Raw genomic sequence first — 18,878 nt, forward strand, 5'->3', positions numbered from 1 at the left:
GATTGGTGGCGGAGCTGCTGGCGCGGTGGCACACCCCCGGGGGCGTGGCTCGCCTCCAGGGAGGCTGCGATTGGCGCGGTGCTCGGCCGTCTCCCCCCCCCGCCCCCCGGGGCGCGACGTAATTGGCCTCGCTCGATAACAGGGGGGCGTGAGCCCGAAGTGTGTGTTGGGGGGGGGGAAAGAAGTCCGGGTCTCTAATTGGCTGCGGCGCAGGGGGGCGTGGCGCGGCAGCAGTGGGCCGTGCGCCATTGGCGGGGAGGCGGCGGTGGGCGGGGCGCGCGGCGCGGCGGGGCGCGGGTTGGCGGCGGCGGCGGGGGCGCGGCCGGCGGGTGCGCCATGGTGCGGCCGTGAGCGGAGCATGGGGCGGCGGCTCCTCCGGGCGCTCCTCTGCCTCCTCCTCCTGGCCGGCCGCGGGCTGCTGCGGGACGGCGGCGCCTCAGCTACCGCCACCGCCGCGCACGGTGAGACCGGGGCCCCGGGCAGGGCGGCGCCCGGGCAGCGCGGGAGCCGGGGGGGGGGGGCGCGGCGCTTCCCGGGGAGCGGCAGGGCAGGGGGCTCCGCGGGCGGTGCTGTCACCGCTGCCGTGGATGCTGTCACGGTGCGCGGCGGCCGGCCTGGCCCCCGGCGGAGAGCGGGAGAGGGCAGCCTGGTACCGGCATCGCGGGTGCGTCACGGGCAGCGGGGGGCGCCTCTCTCTCCTGGGGCTGCCGGGCTGGTGGCGGTGGTGCTGGCCCCGGGGCACCCCGCCGGCTGGAGAGCTGCTGCCGCCCCCGGGGCCGGTTGGACGCCGGGAGCAGGGCGGTGCTCGCTCAGAGACCCTGCCCGGGGCGAAGCCGGTGCCTGGGGCTGCCGCAGGGATGGGGAGCCCGAGGCAGCGGCCCTGAGCGGCGGCTCCCTCCGGGACCCCAGCGCCCTTTAGCCGCCCTCCGTCGGTGAGCGCGGCCCGGCCCGGGACGAGAGGGCGGGCCGGTGCACCGGCTCTCCTCCAGCTCGGCCCCTGCGGCCCCTGCCCGGGGCTCTCGAGGACCCGGGTGCCGCTGCCGGTAGGAGGGCTGCAGCCCCCTCGCACGGCACGGCCCCGGCGGCCGCTGACTCACTAACGGGCGCCCGGGGCTGCTGCGTCCCTCGTCCTCCGGCGGGCCCGGGAGCGCCGGGACGGGTTCGGCCGCACCGCGGGGGCCCCGCCGTCTCCGGGAGCAGGCGGGGACGGTGCCGGAGCGGCTGCGGCCGAGCCCCATCCTGCCCGGGGGAGCCTCCCGGGGCCGGTGCTGCCGCCCCTCCCGGCGGAACGGGGCGTCCCGGCGGGAGGCGGCTGCGCCGCTTCAGCACCGCGGACAGCGCCCGCCCGGCTCCGCCGCCCCGGCCCGGCCCCCCCGCTCCCACCGCCCCCCCCGGGGGTCGCCCCTCAGCAGCGGGGTGCTGTGCCCCGCACCTGTGTTAGCCCCCGCCCCGGGGGGAGAGGGCCCGGGTTTCGGAGACCCCCATCCCCACTTGCCCCCTTCCCCCGCGGCGGGCTCGGCGGGCCCCTCCCTCCCCTCCCCCGGTTGTTTTCTCGTTCCTTCCTCGCCATCCGGGGCTGAGTCATCGCCTGCTGCCGTCTCGCTGCTGACGGTCTCGGACCGAGACGGGGGGGGGGGGGGGGGGGGGGGACAGGAAGGGGGAAGCCGCCCCCTGCCCAAGTGCTGCCCCCCGAAGGGGGTGGAGAGACACACCACACCCCCCCCCACCCCCCGCTGTATGTGTGCTTTGGGGTCCCCCTCGCAGGGAGAGTGGGTCCCTGGTGTCACAGGGTGCAGGGCTGTGTCCCTGCCTCGTAGTGCCACGTGTGGGAGGGCAACAGATGCGGTCTTGCAGGTCTCTGCCCCCTCAGCCTTCCCTTCCTAATTGCCAGCACCCCAAAAAACTCCAGGCCTCCCCCTGCTCCCCAGAGCCAGGGGCAGGCTCTGTACATATGCCCCGTCTTGGCTTGGGGGGGGGGGGGCGGGGCGGGGAAGGCCGGCACCGAGGCCCTGCCCTGGGCTACCAGGCTGTGCCCCCCCCCCATCACCACATTGTACCCCCGTGGCAATTTCCTGGAGAGTGGGGGTCCCCAAGCAGCTGGTGATGAGCAAACCCCGTTGGACCCCCACCTCGGACGCTGTGCTGACTGGCCTGTCTGTCTGTCCCAGGCTGCCTGTTTGACCGGAGGCTGTGCTCCCCCCAGGAGGTGTGCGTGCAGGGTAAGTGGCTAGCGGGGGTGCAGGGATCCCTTCTTCCTTCCCAAGGGAGTGCAGAGGGTGCAGGGCTGCCTTGCAGGGGAACTTGGGGCGCAATGTGGGGGAGGCATGGCAGGAGAGAGGTGGAGCTGTGCCCGGAGACCCTCACCCCAGGGCGTTCATCCATCCAGCCTCGCTGCTTCCCCTCTCTTGCAGATGGGCTGTTTGGGCAGTGCCAGGTGGGCTCCGTGCAGGACAGACCCTACTTCCAGGTCACCTCTCCCGTGCTCCAGCGCCTGCAGGATGTCTTGCGGCATCTCATGGCACAAGGTGAAGGGGGGAGCGCGGGGGGAGTCCCTGCGGCCTGGCGGGGAGGGGGTGTCAGGCAGCATTGCCTAGGGGCACTAGGACTGTCTGGGGTCCTGCTGGCCCAGGGGCCAGGGTGGGCTGAGGAGGGGTTCCAGCTGATTCTGGGAGGAGCAGGGCCAAACCTGAGCCATGGGACACAGGGTCAGGACACCAAAGTGGCCTCCCATGAGCTCACCCCACGGTCCCCAGGCCTCCTCCGTGTCTCACAGCCCCCTCCCGTGGCAGGGCTCTCGTGGCAGGACGGCATCACCCAGTATGTGATCTCGCAGGAGATGGAGCGCATTCCCCGCCTCCGCCCACCGCCCTCGCTGGAGTCGGCGGCCAGGGACAGGTAGGGCAGTGCCAGCCACCAGCCTGCGAGCAGAGCCCGGCAGAGCAGCGAGGGCTTCGCCCCCCAAATGGAGTTCTGGGGGGGACCTCCCCCTTACCCAGGTGAGTCACCCCAGTGCTGTTTGCCTCCGAGGTTCCTGCCCCTCCGCAGCTCCCCCCGGCGAGTCCCGCTCCCTGCGGACCCCGGCCTGCCAGCAGCTCAGCATCTGGGGCAGCCCCCGCCGCTGCTGCCCTCCCCCCTGGTGCAGCGGTACCTGGAGCACCTCCTGCTGCCCCCCCTGCCCCAGCTGGGCTACGAGGAGGCTCTGCTCAACCCCTACTCCTACCCCAAGGTAAGCCATGGGGGTGAGCCCCCTTCTCCCAGGCAGAAAGGTAGAGATGGGCAGGGGGCTGCTGCACTCCCAGCGCCCTCCTTCTGCTGGCTCTGGGGTGCCCCCCCGGGCTCTGGGGTGCCCTCATGGGGTGGCAGGGGCCCTGTGGGGTTTGACCATGGTGACTCTGTGTTTTGGTTGCAGTTCGACTATCAGGATGGCACTCACCAGCTCCCCCGCAGTTCAGCCAGGCAGAGCCCTGAGACCTCCTCGCTGCTGGGCCGGGTCCCTGCCCAGGCCCTTTTTGGGGCCAGCCCTGTGTCCTCCTATGGCGGTCAGCCAGGAACAGACGGGGGGCATCTCTTCCAGGACTTGGGCATGCTTTCCCTACCCAGAGAGAAAGCCGGCCGCCCAGACCCTGCCGGCACCAGGCTCCAGCACAGCTTGCGGCTCCCCGGTGACTACAGGGACATGGAGGAGAGGGAGCAGCCAGCGCCTCTGGCCGCCCAGCCACCCCCTGCACAGACGGGTACCATGTCCTCCAGACAGACACCAGCCCTCATCCCCACCCTGTCCCCACAGCCACGTTCCTCATGGCTCAGACTGTCCCTCCTCTCTGGCTTCATGCCCACGGGCAGCTTATCCGCCCGACCCCACCTGCCCCGGCTGCTCTGTCCCCAGCCCGCGGTCCCCGTGCGGATGCACAGCATCTGACCTGATGCTGCGTCCTTTTGCAGACACTGCCCTGAAGAGACTGGCCTCCCTCCTGGCCAGCTACGGCCTGGGGCTGCCGGAGCTGAGCCCCCAGCAGCTGAGCAGCCTCTCCGCTCTCCTCCAGCTGCTCCAGAGCTCTGGTGAGCGGGGCGCAGGGATGGGGCAGGCAGGGACTGGCAGCAGTGGGTGCCAGCATGCCATGTTTCGGGATAGGGGGTGTTGCCTCTTGGGGTGGGTGCCGCAGGACCTCTGTCTCTCTCCTTCTCAGGTGTTGCTGGCCCCGAAGTGCCCACAGCAAAACGGGTGGGTTTGCAGCAGGGTGATGCTGGAGGAGGTGCCACGCCGCAGGTGGGATGGGGGGTGGGGGGAAGTGGCAGCCCCCCAGGGCTCTCCTCGGAGGTCCCAGCTCCTCCCTTTCCCTCCCTCCAGGTGACAGAGGGGGACATGCAGCACGGAGAGGAGCCAGTGCCTCCTTCCTTCACAGTGCCGCCCCCCAAAATCCCAGCCAGCAGCTCCCCAGGGGATGGGCCAAGGGGCAGGGCAGAGTCCTCGCCAGCCCCCCGGGCAGAGCCGCAGCGGGGACACAGTGGGGATGCACTCAGCACTGGGAAGCCGATCGTGGTGAAGAAGAGCTACACAGAGGCGAAGGACGGTGGGGTGCAGCGGGGCACGCGGCCACCGGACGAGTATGGCTACATTGTCACGGACCAGAAGTGAGAGCCGGGGGTCGGGCGAGGGGGTGTGCGTGTGTGGAGGGTCTGTATCCCGCCCCCCCAGCTGTCATGGTTCCACATGCTCGGCTGAGCCTGTTTGGGTCTCTGGTAGGGTCAGGTCTTCGGTGGGATCAGCTTCCCCATCCCCTCTCCACCCGCAGCCCTTGTCCCACCCCAAAGCCTTCCTCTTTGAGCCCACGCCAAGGCCAGAGCTCGCTGCTGCAGGATGGGAGGCTGGGACAGGCTCAGCCAAATATGTGTGCATAACTGCCCCTGTGCACGCTCGTGTGCAAGGCAGGGGGATCAGCTCACTCCCATCACCACACATCCCCATGCTCTTGCCTCCTGCCCACCCTGACACCCCTGCAGCCAGCACAGCCCTCGCTGCACTCGTGGGACTCCCTGAGCCTGCCTGTCCCCTTCCCTGGCCACGGGGAGCGTGGGCTCTCCCCTCGCCCCCACTACCTGCTCCTCACCCTGCCGCTGTCCCCACAGGCCCCTGGGGCTGGCCGCCGGCGTGCGGCTGCTGGAGCTCCTCGCCAAGCACCTGCACCTCTCCACGGCCAGCTTCATCAACATCAGGTGAGGGCAGCGGGGCCGTGGGGTGATGCTGTCACAGCCCTGGCCATGCACAGCCACTCTGGGCGGGGGGCCAGGAGGGACCGGGCGGTGGTGGGGATGGGGAGGGGGTCTGCGCTTCCTGGTCTCACGCTGTGTCCCCCCTTCTCTGGCAGCGTCGTGGGCCCTGCACTCACCTTCCGCATCCGGCAGAACCCCCAGAACCTCTCACTGGCGGACGTGGCCAGCCAGGCTGGTGAGTTGGGCAGGGGTACCCCTGGTCCTGCTCCTCTCTCCCCCCTCCCTCCAGTTGCGGGGTGCCCCTTTCTAGGGACTGGGAAGAGGGGGCTCCCACCATACATCCTAGTGCCTGTGGCTGAACTGGGGAGCTGGCGTGGCATGGGCAGCTGTCGGGGGTATCCCTTGGCTCTGTCTCTGGGGGGGTCTCTTGGGTGGAGGGGAAGCACCTCTCTGACCATCTCCTCTCCATCCACAGAGCAAGTGAAGGCAGAGCTGGAGGCAGAGCTGGGCCTGAAGATCGTGCAAACAGGAGTGGGAGAGGTAGGAGTGGGCATGCCCGTCCCTCGGGGCTCGGGCAGCCGGGGACAGGGCAGTGGGGGTGCTGCTGCTGGGTATGCGCCGGGAAGCGTGCTGTGCCGCAGCCCTGGGGCGCAGGGGTCTTCATGAGTGAGCCGTCCCCGTGGGTCTGTGGGGCAGCTGAGGAGCAGAGGGCTCTGGGCAGTGTTTGAGCTGCTGTGTTGGAGACCGACTTGGGTTATCTGGGGTGGGCCGGAGCAGGATCGCTCCAGTGACCCCCTTCCACCCAGCAGCGTGATGCTGCCCAGCCGCCTGCACTCCCAGGGCACTCGGCTTTTTCCAAAACAAAAGCTCTGCAGGGTTTGAAGGCAGTTTGCGAGGGTCACCCAGAGGCTTTCCCCCCTCCATCCAAGACGGGGGTGCTGCAGGCTGCACCCCGCAGGGTTCATCCTCACCCTTGCCTCCCTGCAGCCTGTACACCCCAGTGCCAGGCTGTGCCCAGAGCACCCCAGAGACCACAGCTAGGCAGGCAAAATGCCATCGTGCCCCCAGAGAATGTCAAAGCAGCTGAAGGCAGGGATGGAGCAGGAGTCATCTGCTTGGAGAGCGGCACCCCCTCCCCATGCTCCTCTGGGAACCCCCAGGAACAATCTCCTGGAGGGGAAGCGGGGGCTGGAGGTGGGGGACCGAACCTGGCTCCTGTGTTTGCAGCCTGGAGAGGGGAAGTAGTGCAGCACATCCCCAACCCAGGGTCCCTGTTTCCCACCCTCCTGCTCTGTGGCTGTAGCCATGGGCAGGGAGGAAGGAAGGGGGGACCTTGGAGGAGGAGGAGGAGGCCACAGAGAAGGGGTGGCCTGGCCACCGAGGCAACCTGTCTCCCTCAGCAACATGTGGAGCGTCGCTATGGCAATGCCTTTTGATGTGGCAAATGGCAGGAGCTGGGAGAGATGGCAGAGATGACGGAGCTGGAGCTCAGAGGAGGCTGAGGCAGCTTTGCGAGCCCTCTTCTGCACGGATTTCCCCAGTCCAGACCAGCTTGTGCTTCGTCCCCCCACCGGGCTCTGAACTTGGTGGGACTGGTGCAAGATTTGGGAAGGAGGGATGTAGAGAGGCAAGGGGACAGCAGGGCCCCGGGCAGGCCTTGGGAGGGAGGTCCCTTCTGTCCCCCCAGCCCTGCTGATGTCTCCAGACCTTCTGACACCTGCAGGGGCTGCAGGGCTGCTCCTGCTTGGGTGCCCCGGGGAGCTGGGAGGTGCTGGCCCTGGTGGGTAGCCCTGGCTGCAGGGCTGGCTGGGCCCTGGCGGCAGTCAGGCTGGCCCCCAGGCGCTGGGGCTGGTGAGGCTGGGGGGCAGGCGGCAGTGGGGACCCCTGGGGCAGGGGCATCCCCAGGCAATGATGATGATGTAGGTGATGATGATGTAGTGTTCCTTCGGTAACCTCATCAGGCTTGTAGCCAATGGGAGGCTGTGGCAGTGAGGTAATGCTGGGCTCTGGCACCTCATTGGGCACAGGGAATACCCTGTGGTGGTGGTGATGCCCCAGCATCCCTGTGCTGCCCCAGGACCTGGCTGTCCGGGATCAGCAGCATCCTGATCGCCAGCGGCTCTGGGACAAGGCCCTAGGGGGTCTTGGCCTTTGGGGGGGCGGGTCTCATCCAGCAAGGGCTCAGCACCATCCTGTCCCAGCATGGGACTGGCATGGATTGGGCTGTCTCCCCCAGCCACAGGGAAGGAGCCCTGGAGGCACTGCCCGCAAGGTGGCAGGGGCTGCTCTGTGTCCCAGCTGAGGAAAGCGATGGGGAGGACCTGTCCCCCAGCCACCGCAGCTGGGATGGCACCAGCCCTCTGGCAGTGCCGGCACATCCCCTGTGTCCTGCTGTGGAGCAGTGGCTGCAGGGAAGAGCCAGCCCCATTTGGGGAATTCCCCTGGGAGCAGCGATTGCTGCCCTGGACCCAGCACTGCAGTGGCCCATCCTTTGCCATTAACCCCTTGGGCTGATTCTGGCCCTTGTTGACCTCCAGCTGGGCAGGAGCTCACTGAACCTGAGCTCCATGGGGCGATTGCCTGCCCTGGAGGGGGGCAGCCCGGGCTGGGGCTGCCCCAGGGAGCAGCCCTGGGTCCTGGGAGCAGGGGAGCAGCAGGTTGCTGCTGCCTGGGCTTGGCCAGGCTCTGCCCCCTCCTGCAGCCCCAGGGACAGCAGTGTGAGCAACGCCCCATGCGACACGCAGGTGGGTGCACCGTGCCTCACCCCAGTGACACCAGCTGTGCCCCAGCTGAGGGTGCTGGGAGAATCAGTGCAGCACTGAGTGCCCTTGCTCTGTTTTAGCCCCCAACAACTCCGAATGTGGTGCAGAATGGGGTCTCTGCCCCCCCCCCCGCCCCCCAAGCCCCATGCAGATGCCCCGCACTAACCCTTGCTCGGCTCTGCCCCCAGCGAAACGAGGCTGCTGCCTACTCGCGCCCATCCCACTTTGGGGATGGCTTCCACTCGGTGCTGCTGACCTTCATCACCCTGGCCTGCGTGGCGGGCGTCGCCATCGCGGCGGCTGCGGCCTTCTGCCTCCGGCGCCACGCCAAGCAGCGGGAGAAGGAGCGCTTGGCTGCCCTGGGGCCTGAGGGTGCTGCCGACACCACCTTTGAGTACCAGGTAGGATCCAGCGGGATGCAGGACCCCGCGGGATGCGGCACTGCTGCATCAGCATCACTCGGGGTGCACGGGGCTGCCGTACGGCAGCGCTGTGGCTGAGGGACAGGGCTCTTGCTGGGGTCCCCCAGGAGCTGTGCCGCCAGCACATGGCTGCCAAGTCTCTCTTTGGCCGCGCTGAGGCACCGGCGGCACCAGCGGAGACCTCGCGGGTCAGCAGTGTCTCGTCCCAGTTCAGCGATGCTCCGCAGCCCAGCCCCAGCTCCCACAGCAGCACACCTTCCTGGTGCGAGGAGCCCGTCCAGTCCAACATGGATATCTCCACCGGACACATGATCCTGGTGAGCTGGCCTGGCGGGGTGGCAGCCCCCCTCCCTGGCCCCCTATGTATGCTGTATGTAGGCTGCCGGGCTGACCCCCGCCCCTCTGCCCCAGGCCTATATGGAGGACCACCTCCGCAACCGGGACCGGCTGGCCAAGGAGTGGCAGGCTCTCTGTGCCTACCAGGCTGAGCCCAGCGTCTGCTCCATTGCCCAGAGTGAAGCCAACCTGAAGAAGAACCGCAACCCCGACTACGTGCCCTGTGAGCATCCCAGCCATCCTGCCCCAGTGATCAGCTCCCAGGGCCGTGGCTGGAGGGCGGTGCAGGTCACGGGGATGCTTGGGGCCACGGCAGGCTGCAGCGTGGGTTTGCCCCCAGCTCTCCCGGGCACTCACCACATCCCCTGGTCTCCGTTTCCCCAGATGACCATGTGCGGATCAAGCTGAAAGCCGAAAGCAACCCATCCCGCAGCGATTTCATCAATGCCAGTCCGATCGTGAGTGATCACCGGGGGGTCCTGCCCTGCCACCCTGCTCCGTGATGTGTTCAGCCCAGGCGAGGCTTCCACTCTGGGACGGAGCTGGACTGAGCTCACGTCCCTGTGGGCTACGGATGTGAGCAATGTGCCTGCCCCATTGCTCAGATGTGGTTAAAATCCATTTCCCTCCTGGCTGTGGCACCCGAAGCTCCCTCCCCAGCCCTCCCATCACCCCTGGAGTATCCCCCCCGCTCCTCCTGGTGTCACCAACCCCTGGCCGAAGAGCATGCAGTCTGACACCCTCTTTCCTGCTTCAGATTGAGCACGACCCGCGGATGCCAGCGTACATTGCCACGCAGGGGCCGCTGTCCCACACTATCGCTGACTTCTGGCAGGTGAGCGTCACCTGGCTGTGCCAACCCATTGGGGTCCCTCTGGGTGCTGCCCACCAGATGATGGGTCACAGCGGCTCGGCTGCCCTCCTGCCTGGGCTGTCACCCAGCAGTGACGCCCCCCCCATGCCTTGCCCGCAGATGGTGTGGGAGCACGGCTGCACTGTCATCGTCATGCTAAGCCCACTGGCCGAGGACAGTGTCAAGCAGTGTGACCGCTACTGGCCGGACGAAGGCTCCTCTCTCTACCACATCTACGAGGCAAGTGTGGCTGGTAGCCCGGGGCAAGGAGCACCTTCCAGCCCCGCTGCCCGGCGCTGACGCCTACCAGCTGCCTCTCTCGGGCAGGTGAACCTGGTGTCGGAGCACATCTGGTGTGAGGATTTCCTGGTGCGCAGCTTCTACCTGAAGAACGTGCAGTCGCAGGAGACCCGCACCCTGACGCAGTTCCACTTCCTCAGCTGGCCGGCCGAGGGCATCCCTGCCACCACCCGGCCCCTCCTCGACTTCCGCAGGTGAGCGCCCACCCGGTGCCGTGCCAGCCCCCGGGGAGCCGGCGGTGGTCCCGGCTGCAGGGGACTGATGGGCGAGGACATCGCTGCTGGTGCGATGAGGGTCAGGGCCGTGGCATGGACCAGCTCGGGGGACAAGGGGCTGCCGTGCATGGGGAGGAGCAGAAGAACCGGGTTCTGGCCAGCTTGGGATGAGGCTCAGCAGAGCTTGGTGGGCAAGAAACTTCCAGCTGAGGTTGCCAGGGCTCTCCAGCCTTCATGGGGAGGGTGGGAAAGTGCTCTTCCCCAGAGCTGGCATGGGGGACAGCACCACCTGGCACACTCCCCAGCTGTGGGTGCAAGAAGAAACCCCTGGAGCCAGCCTTGAACAGCTGTGACCCATTGCTCCCCATGCCCTACAGCCAGCGGCGGGTCCCCACCTAGGCCGGGGAGAGGGCTGTGGGGCTGGGACTGCTCCCAGGAGGTTTGCAGGCAGCGCCTGCTGGGGTCTCAGGGTCCCTGGGTGGTGGTGGGCTCCTGCCGGGGGCTGGCCGGTCACTGTCTGCAGGCTGTGTGGGGCCAGGGACCCTGCTTAGGGCAGCGGGGGGTCCCTGAGCACGTCGCCCTCCTCTCCACCCCGCTCACGCTCTCTCTGTCTCTCTGTCTGTCTCTGTCTCTCTCTCGCAGCTGCCGGCGTCATTTTTGTGATTTGCAGCTAGTAATCTGGCTCCAGTTGCATAGTCACAAAAGTGATCGTTGGCAGCCGTGCCTGCTGCATGGAGCATGCCGGGAGCCCCGCCGGCGCCTGGCCCCCAGCTTCGCGCCCCACCGGACCAGAGCTGCTCCCTTGGGGGTCCTGCCACTGCTCCCCTCCCCAGGCTGGGCACCTGAGGAGCCAGGCTCCTCTCCCCGCCATGGCCCCTTTCCACCCATGGTCCCCATCCTGTGCCCAGCACTGCTGGGGAGGCAGGAGGAGCCATGCACCCACATCATGGGGTGCCTGCTGCCCCCCCCCCCCCCCCCGGCTCGGCACAGCGAGGGGCACCTAGTGCAACCTTGTCCCTGGCATGGCAGGGCACTGACCTGCTCCTCCTTGTCCTTGCAGGAAGGTGAACAAGTGCTACCGGGGTCGCTCCTGCCCTATTATTGTGCACTGCAGGTACTGCTGGGGATGGAGCGGGGGTAGGGGTTGGGGGGCAGCTGCAAGGCTGGGACTGGCTGGTCAGGACCAGTCCCTGGAGCCCGTCCCCACTGGTCCAAGCATCTGTGTCTTGCAGTGACGGTGCAGGCAGGACTGGGACGTACGTCCTCGTCGACATGGTCCTGAACCGAATGGCCAAAGGTAGGTGCAGGGCAGCACTGCTTCTGCTCAGTCCGGGGGGTACGGGGCTATGTGCTTGGCCCGTGGACCCCCCTCCTAGCACCCTTCTACCCCTCTGCCGCAGGGGTGAAGGAGATAGACATAGCTGCTACGCTGGAGCACATCCGAGACCAGCGGCCTGGCATGGTGCAGACCAAGGTACCCCCTGAACTGGGGATCCCCTCCCTCCCTGAGCACGCACAGCCCCTGGCGCCGGGCTGGGGGCCCCTCATGCCCCCCTCCTCTGCTCCCCCAGGACCAGTTTGAGTTCGCGCTGACGGCCGTGGCCGAGGAAGTAAACGCCATCCTGAAGGCGCTGCCACAGTGATGGCAAGGAGCCCTCCCCTCTCGTCTTCCCCCATGCCCCGGCTTCGTGCGCTCTCCTCGCCCTGCCCCTGGGGCTGCTCTCCCTGTAAAATGCTGTCTGTGCTGCTGGTTCTGTTCCCCCCCCCCAGCTCCCCCTGCCCCTCTCCCTAGGGCCACAAGGCTCAGCCCCTCTGCGCACAGGGCATGGAACCCCATTGTACCCGCTGCCACCACAGAGGGGACTGGGCTCGTGTCCCCCTGTGGAGGAGGGGACCAGGTGATGCTGCTCAGAGTTGGCTGTGGGGCCCCCCGCAGCTGCTCTCCTGCACCCCAACCTGGTGGTCCTGTGTTGGATCCCTCCCTGTGCCCATGTGGGGGGCAGGAGTGGGCAGGGGTCCCCCACGGTTGGGGGGAGCACTGGGTGCAGGGGGGCCTGGCCCAGCCCCAGGTCCTCTCCCTGTGCTCCCCGCCTCGTCACTCGAGCAGAAGAGAAATTTCTAGAGAAATATAATTTTGTATCTTGATGTGAATAAAGTTCTCGTGTCGCGTTCGTGCAGCTGCAGCCCGGCCTGGCCTCTGACTGTGTGTGTAGGGGTGGCAGAGGGAGTGTCGTTTGTGTGTCATGTCCCGTCCCCTCCGCGCCCCCCCACATCCCTGCAGGAGCACAGCCTGCACCCCACAACTGCGCATAGTTGGGGACTGGGCCTGGGCTCCCCTGCCTGCAGGCAAGGATGGGGGGGGATGACCCTGCAGCCCCTAGCCCAGAGACACCCCACAGGCACCAGCTACTGCAAACAGGTTTATTGACAGCTGTCAGCAGAAGGGGGTCAAGGAGGGGGGCTACAGCAAGGAAGGGGGGAGAGCCCAGCCTCACTGGCTGAGCCCAGCCATGCTGCCCCTTGCTGCCCGCTACCAGCACCCCCCAGCAGCCTAATCTACAGCAACCCCCCCTCCAGCCCCCTCCCCTCCAGCCTCCCATCACCACATCACCATCCTCCCCACCACCTCGTGGTGCCTGGGGCATCTCCCCCCAGCCCCAGGTATTGCTCAGCCATAAGCCCTGTCGTGCCCCCCTCCCCCGCCACGTCCCACGGAGCCAGAGGGTGCTGAGGGAAGGGGGTGGCAGGGGGTGGCCGTGCAGGGACAAAGCGGAATCCTGGCTGGGAGAGCCTCCGTGGGCGAGCGGGCGTGCGCGGTCCCCGGGCGCAGCAGCCTCAGAACACACCTGGGGAGACAAGCGGAGGGGGGGACACAACAGCACCCATGAAACCCTCCTTGGCCCAGGGCTGGGGAGGGGCAGGGAGGGAGGGAGGGAGGAAGGTCCCAGGAGGAGGAGGAGAGCCAAGGCAGCACCACAGGCAATGGCGAGGGTGGGAACACCTCTGAGCATCACTAAGGGTCACTGTTGCTGCAGGAAGCAGGGAGGGACAGTGTCCGCTGGCCAAGGCGGGGGGGATGACAGCGCCCTGCAGGGTGTGCAAGGCGTAGGAAAAGGGGTGACCAGGGTCTGCAATGGGGGGGACAGAGGAGGAGGAGGAGGGGGGCACAGGCAGGAGCGACAGCATCCAGAGGGAAGAGACAGACACAAGGCACCAAGCAGAGCCCACGTGCGCACCCCTCCTTGCAAGGAGGGAGAGCCCGACCCAGTACTCCCCAGCCTGGGCAGGGGCAGGCAGCGGTCAGGGAGGCACCGGCTGGAGCCCCTGCCCGCCTGCAGGGCAGGCAGGGAGAGAGGAGCAGGCAGAGCTGGGGCATGCCTGCCCACAGGCACACCGTGCTTCCAGGAGCCAGGGCAGGGAGCTGCCCCTCTTCCTGGGACCCCACCAAGGGCCCCTCTTCCAGCCACAACCCCCAACTCTGGCAGCCCCCCCACCCCGGGGTGCTACCAACCGCCCACCCACCTGAGCAGCAGCAAGGAGGCAGGGCAGGAGAGACCCCCTCCCTTGCTGGGGGAGGCAGGAGCCGAGCCCCAGGCAGCGAGCCCCCACCCCCCTTTCCTCTCCCTGCCCCATGGGGGGGGGCACAACCCCAGCCCCACGCTCAGAGCAGGGGGCAGTGCCACTGCTTCGCTTTGGGGGCAGGTTCGTGCCCCGCTGTGGTGGGGCTGCCGGCCCCTGGTGGCTCCCGCTCCGGCCCCCCCCGGGGACCACGGGCTCTGCGGGTAGAGGACGGGGTGCCGGGGCTGCTCCCCGGCGCTGGCAGAGCACCAGGGCCGTGCCCACCTGCTCGGTGGTGCCCCGCAGCCTCCATCTCGGAGAGGCTGTAGGCCATGGCCAGCTGCAAGTCCTCGTCCTCATCCTCGCTGTCCGTGTAGAGGCAGACGGGTGAGGAGCTCGGGGGCTGGTGCGGGGCAGGCGGCGGAGGCGAGGGGGGCCGTGGGCTGGGGAAGGCTTGCTGCTCCCGCCGGCTCAGCTCCAGCCCCAGCGCCATGTCGTCGGGGACGCCTGTGGGGACAGAGGCAGGGGACGGGGGTCGCGTCCGCGCCAGCTCCCCAGAGCTGGCACCGGGCCCCAGCAACTCCTACCCACCCCACCAATCCTCCACAGCAGAGCCCCAAAACCAAGCCTGGATGCAGCACCCCCCAGCCACCCCAAAGGAAGAGAGATGTCCCCAAATGGAAAGGGCGCTGGGAGGTGGCACTGCCAGACCCCAACAAGTCAGTCTGCAGTGCCGCTTCTCACCATCGATGTGGATCGACTTCAGCTCCCCGTCCTCCTCCACTTCCACCCGCTCCCGCCCGTTCTCGATAATCCTGCAGACAGACAGACGGACGGACGGTCAAGGGCCAGGCAGCCAGAGCATCGCAGCGGCAAGCTGCAGGGTCCGAGGCCCGCCGATGAGGGGGGTCCGCAGGGGCGAGGTGGGCCAGCACTGCCCTCACCGCTTGGTGGTGATGCGCCTGCCGTTAACGAAGGTGGTGGAGGTGGAGACGGAGCGGAAGCCCAGCCCTGCGTCGGCGCCGGAGCCAAAGGACGAGGCGAAGAAATCTGGAGAAGGGAGCGACAAGGCTGGTGCCAGGGTGTGGGGCCCGAGGAAGGCAGGGGACGGACCCTGCGCAGGGGGACGCGGTGTCCCGGGACTCCCCTGCCGGGTAGGGACTGGCAGCGTCTCCTACCTGAGGATCCTGGGAAGGGGGAAAAGAAGTGGCCTCCCCCGTGGTGCCGGGGGCCAGGTCCTCGCAGCTCGGAGAAGGGCAGCATCTCATCTGGAAGACAGGGCCCCCCCCGTCAGCATTGCCCCTGCGGCTTGGCGAGCCAGGAGAAGGGCACCGCCATGGGGACGCCCCGCCGGGGCCAGCCGTGCGCTCTGTCCCCGAGCCCAGCAGCTGCCCCAGGGCCAAGAGAGGTGCCCCAGTGCCAGCCCCCAGCCTCCCCCTGCCCCGCACGCACCAAAGAAGTCGGCGAAGGGGTCTCGCCCGCCGAAGAACTCCCGGAAGACGTCATGAGCGCTGCGGAAGGTGAAGGTGAATTCAGGGGCCCCAGCATCAGCCCTGGAGCCCCCTGGTCCTGCTGGAGGCAAGAGGCTCAGAGTTAAGTGGAGCCCTGAGTGGGAACCCCCCCGTAGGGCGGGGAGCCCCGGGGAGCACAGACCCACACCGGGTCTTCAGACGGGGCCGTATTCAGAGCTGCACTAACCCCCCGTGGCCCTGCTCACCCACTCACCTGCCCCCATGAGTCCGTCCTTGCCGTAACGGTCGTAGACATCGCGCTTCTGCTCTGGAAGAAGAAAGGGGGCTGCGGGGAAGCCGGCTGCCAGGCATGGCCAGGAGCACCGACACTTCCCCTGGCCAAGGGAGGTGCAGAACAGCAGGGAGCAGGAGGAGGGGTGTGGCATGAGCCCCCACCACACCGGCGCCGCTCCCAAACCCAAGTTGGGGCATTGGGCGAGGGTGCACAAGCCTCAGCCCCGCTGAGGAGACCTCATCCCGGAGGCCAGCACTCCCGCATCTCTCCCAAGAGCCATTCAGGGGATGTGTGGGGAGGTAACCAAGCCCCACAAGCCGGGCGGTAAAGCTGGAGGGACTTGCTGCCACCCAGGGACGTCCAGGGATGCCACCTGGGTGAGCCCAGCAGCAGGACACCCCAGGGTGAGCAGCCTCAAGGGTGGGGGGACACGCGAGACAGCACCGTGGCCGCTTACTGTCCGACAGCACTTCATATGCCTCAGCTATCTCCTTGAACCTCTGCTCGGCGTACTCCTTGTTGTCTGGGTTTTTATCCGGGTGCCATTTCAGCGCGGCCTTTCTGTACCTGCACAAACGGGCAGCGATGGGCACGCAGCAGCCCTCAGGCGGCGGGGGCTCCTGCACCAGGGACCCCCCTCTGAGCGCACGCCTCTGACCCTGTGGGCAGGGGCACCCCAAGCCCGCTTTATCCAGCACCCTCCGGCCTCAGGCATCAAATGGGAGCTTCCTGGACTGGTTCTGCCTCCCAAGCAAATATTTGTGGCATGACCCCAGCGGTGCAGCCCGTGCCCGCCTCAGCTGCTCTTGGCAGCGGCTCCGGACGATGCTCACAGGTTTGCTCTGGAGCCTTCCCGGGCTATGCTGTGAGTGTTCAAGGACCAGGGGTCACCGGGAGGCTCCTGGGGCCAGGTGAGCACAAGCAGCCCTTTCCTCCTGCCTGCAGCTAGCTGGGGTTAACCCAGGCTGCCCAGCTTCTCTCATCCACTCTTAGGAAGCCCCCCCAGCAGGGACCTCCATCCCCTGCCTCTGTCCCCACCAGGCAAGCCACCAGTCCGCACCTATTCCCCCCGGGTGATGCCTCTCCCCAGTGAGAGCAGCAAGACCTCGGCAGGGTGCCAGGCAGGAGCTGCGAGAGGCTCCGTCCGACCCTGGGGCCCCCCTGCAGTGCCTGGGGCGCAGCACACGACCTGCCAACGGGGCCCAGTCCCTGTGCCAGGGGACAGGCTGCTCCTCTCCCTGCGAGCTCCAGCCCCCTGACCCTGACGCCAGCAGAGGCCCTGCGCCCCAGCCCTCTGCCATCCCCACACCCTCTGGCAGAGAGAGGGGACGCCTCCAAACACCAGCGGGACCCACCTCCCTCCTCCATCCCCAGCCCGGGGCTGAGAGCGGGGACAAAGGGACCAAACCCCACCAAGAGATGCCTTTGTGCAGCAGCGAAGCCCGGCCCCGCTCTGGCCTCCGCACAAAGGAAACAAAGGCTAGATTGTCACCTCTGGAGATGGGCCCTGTCCCCACTGGCCCCGCAGGGAACCCCCGCCTTGCTGGTGCCAGGGCAGGGTGGGGGTGGGTGGGGGGGGTGGCTCGGGCTGCTCTGCCCGGTGGGCAGGGGCACGCCTGCCACGCACTTACGCCTTCTTGATGTCATCGGCAGTGGCATTGCGGCTCACCCCCAGCGCTTCGTAGTAGTCCACCATGATGTGCGGCTGTCCCGCGGGGTCACTGCAGGGGGGGAAGGCAACATCAGGGGGTCCACAGGCACAGCCTGCAGCGCTGGGTGTAAAAGAGCAAGGGCGGGCTGCCCTGCCCTCCCCATGCGCGCCGGCCACCCCACAGGTCCCCCAAGAGTTGTTCAGTAGCCACCCCACACACAGCTCCCCAGCACCCTGCCTGCACCTCGGCCACCTGGATGCACGCACAGCCCCAGCCTGGGACCCCTTGCTGCTGCCGCGCCGCCGTCCCACCTGCATCACCCCAACTTGCCCAAGCAAGGGGACAGGGATCCTCGCTGCCGGCCCCGCTGGTCTGCCCCGCTCCCCCCCAGCTGCCCAGCTCCCCTCCCGTCCCCCCGGGGGGTTCTGTCCTGGGGCGGGGTGGGGGGAAGCAGCGGGAGCAGCCCGCTAAGGTGCTTAGCGGCTGGAGCGGATTAAGGGCTCAGCGGGGACCCTCCCCGCCCCCGGGCACCCCGAGGCACTTCAACCGGCCGACTCGCTCCGGATCAGGGACGGGAGCGGGATGCCGCCGCTCCAGCCCCCCCCGAGCCCGGGGTGCCGACCGCCCCCCCCGGTACTCGCCCCCCGCCCGCGCTGCCCGGGCGCATCAGCTGACGGGGAGGGCGGCGCTGGCACCGGCACCAGCACCGGGAGCGCGGCGGGGCGGTGCCGCGGGGGACCGCCCCCCCCCCGGCCCGGCTGTAAACACGGCGCTCCCGGGGCTGCCCGGCCCGGCACTGCTGCTGGAAGTTTCCGTCCCCGCCCCCCGCCGCCACCGGCGGGCAGCCCTGGGCTGCGGCCAGCGGATCTAGGCCACCGGCAGGGGCGGGGGCGGCAGCACGGGAAAGGACCGCACCGGACCGGCCCCGCTCCCCCCGTGCGCCGCTCCCCCGGTGCGCCACGGTCCCCCGGTGCCCCCGCTCCCCGGCGCCCCCCTTGCGCACCGCTCCCCCGCACGGCCCCCGCCCCGATCCGGTGCCCACCTGAGTACCGCAGCCGAGCCCTCCCCGCCCGCCCCGGGCCGCCCGCGGCCGGCGTCGCGCTTCCCCCCCCAGCCCGGGCCGCCGCGGGGCCTGGAGGCGGGCTCCGCTGGCCGACGAGCGGCGGCTGCAGCCAACCGCGGCGCCGCCGCCTCGTGACGTCACGCGCTCGTCGCTCAGGCGGGTGAGGTCATAGGGAGGCGTGCTTGAGCGCGGAGCCGGGTTTCTCCGCTGACCGTCTCCCTTCCCAGTCCCCGTCCCCGCAGCCCGGGAGGGACCTGGCCGGGGGCTCCAGCGCCCCGCCGCCCCCCAGCCCTGCCGTGCGCTGGCCGGGCACCCCCTGGGCAAGCCTCCCGGAGGGGGGGAGCGGGGCTGGGCTGCGTGGGACCCTCCAGGGCGCTGCGGGAAAACCAGGCGGCGGTGGGAGCGCCCGGCAGGGTCTGCCTGCCTCTGGCTCTCCCCGGAGCTCCGCTCCGACTCTCCCCGCTGCCGGGGGCTGCGTGCGTGCCCGGGGCAGCACCGGCAAGGGGGGGCACTGACCTTGCTCGCTGGCCCCAGTGGTGCAGCCGGTGCTGCGAGCGCACCGGGGCACGGCCACCGCCCCGGGGGCAGCCCCCGGGCTCCGCTTGCCCCTGGCCTCCTGCCGAGTCAGCTGCCCGGCCCGGCCCTGCCGGAAAGGCCAGCGGGAGGGGACAGCTGGGGTGACTCAGCGCTTTGCCCGGGCCGTTCCTGCCGGGGAAGGGGGGGGGGGACGGACATGAAGGGGTGCAGCCTGCCAGGCTGG

At 68.8% G+C, this 18,878-nt stretch overlaps 2 protein-coding genes across 4 annotated transcripts; one reads left to right on the forward strand and one right to left on the reverse strand.

Annotated features, from left to right (window-relative positions):
• Positions 1–2,168: 2,168 nt before the first annotated feature.
• Positions 2,169–12,295, forward strand: PTPRN (protein tyrosine phosphatase receptor type N). The gene is made up of 22 exons (XM_050899793.1): positions 2,169–2,219; positions 2,412–2,525; positions 2,790–2,895; positions 3,028–3,226; positions 3,410–3,734; positions 3,943–4,059; positions 4,188–4,267; positions 4,349–4,632; positions 5,128–5,214; positions 5,367–5,446; positions 5,687–5,751; positions 8,162–8,374; positions 8,503–8,712; positions 8,807–8,954; positions 9,116–9,189; positions 9,489–9,566; positions 9,705–9,824; positions 9,912–10,078; positions 11,160–11,213; positions 11,332–11,396; positions 11,500–11,573; positions 11,671–12,295. The coding sequence occupies exons 2-22, from the start codon at positions 2,516–2,518 to the stop codon at positions 11,740–11,742; spliced, it is 2,628 nt and encodes an 875-aa protein (XP_050755750.1). The 5' UTR covers positions 2,169–2,219; positions 2,412–2,515; the 3' UTR covers positions 11,743–12,295.
• A 410-nt stretch (positions 12,296–12,705) lies between these two features.
• Positions 12,706–18,139, reverse strand: DNAJB2 (DnaJ heat shock protein family (Hsp40) member B2). 3 transcript variants are annotated; one of them, XM_050899796.1, is made up of 10 exons: positions 18,098–18,139; positions 17,035–17,124; positions 15,861–15,970; positions 15,383–15,436; positions 15,110–15,226; positions 14,836–14,925; positions 14,602–14,707; positions 14,402–14,472; positions 13,943–14,164; positions 12,706–12,945 (listed from the first exon to the last, which is right to left on the reverse strand). In XM_050899796.1, exons 2-10 carry the CDS (start codon positions 17,097–17,099, stop codon positions 12,935–12,937), a joined length of 846 nt encoding a protein of 281 aa, XP_050755753.1. In that variant the 5' UTR covers positions 17,100–17,124; positions 18,098–18,139; the 3' UTR covers positions 12,706–12,934. The 3 variants fall into 3 exon arrangements, with proteins under 3 accessions (XP_050755753.1, XP_050755752.1, XP_050755751.1); XM_050899795.1 differs by having other exon boundaries at positions 15,110–15,229; XM_050899794.1 differs by lacking the exon at positions 12,706–12,945 and having other exon boundaries at positions 13,758–14,164; positions 15,110–15,229.
• Positions 18,140–18,878: the final 739 nt, after the last annotated feature.

Source organism: Gymnogyps californianus, chromosome 7 (assembly GCF_018139145.2).
Source record: "Gymnogyps californianus isolate 813 chromosome 7, ASM1813914v2, whole genome shotgun sequence".
Taxonomy (NCBI): Eukaryota; Metazoa; Chordata; class Aves; order Accipitriformes; family Cathartidae; genus Gymnogyps; species Gymnogyps californianus.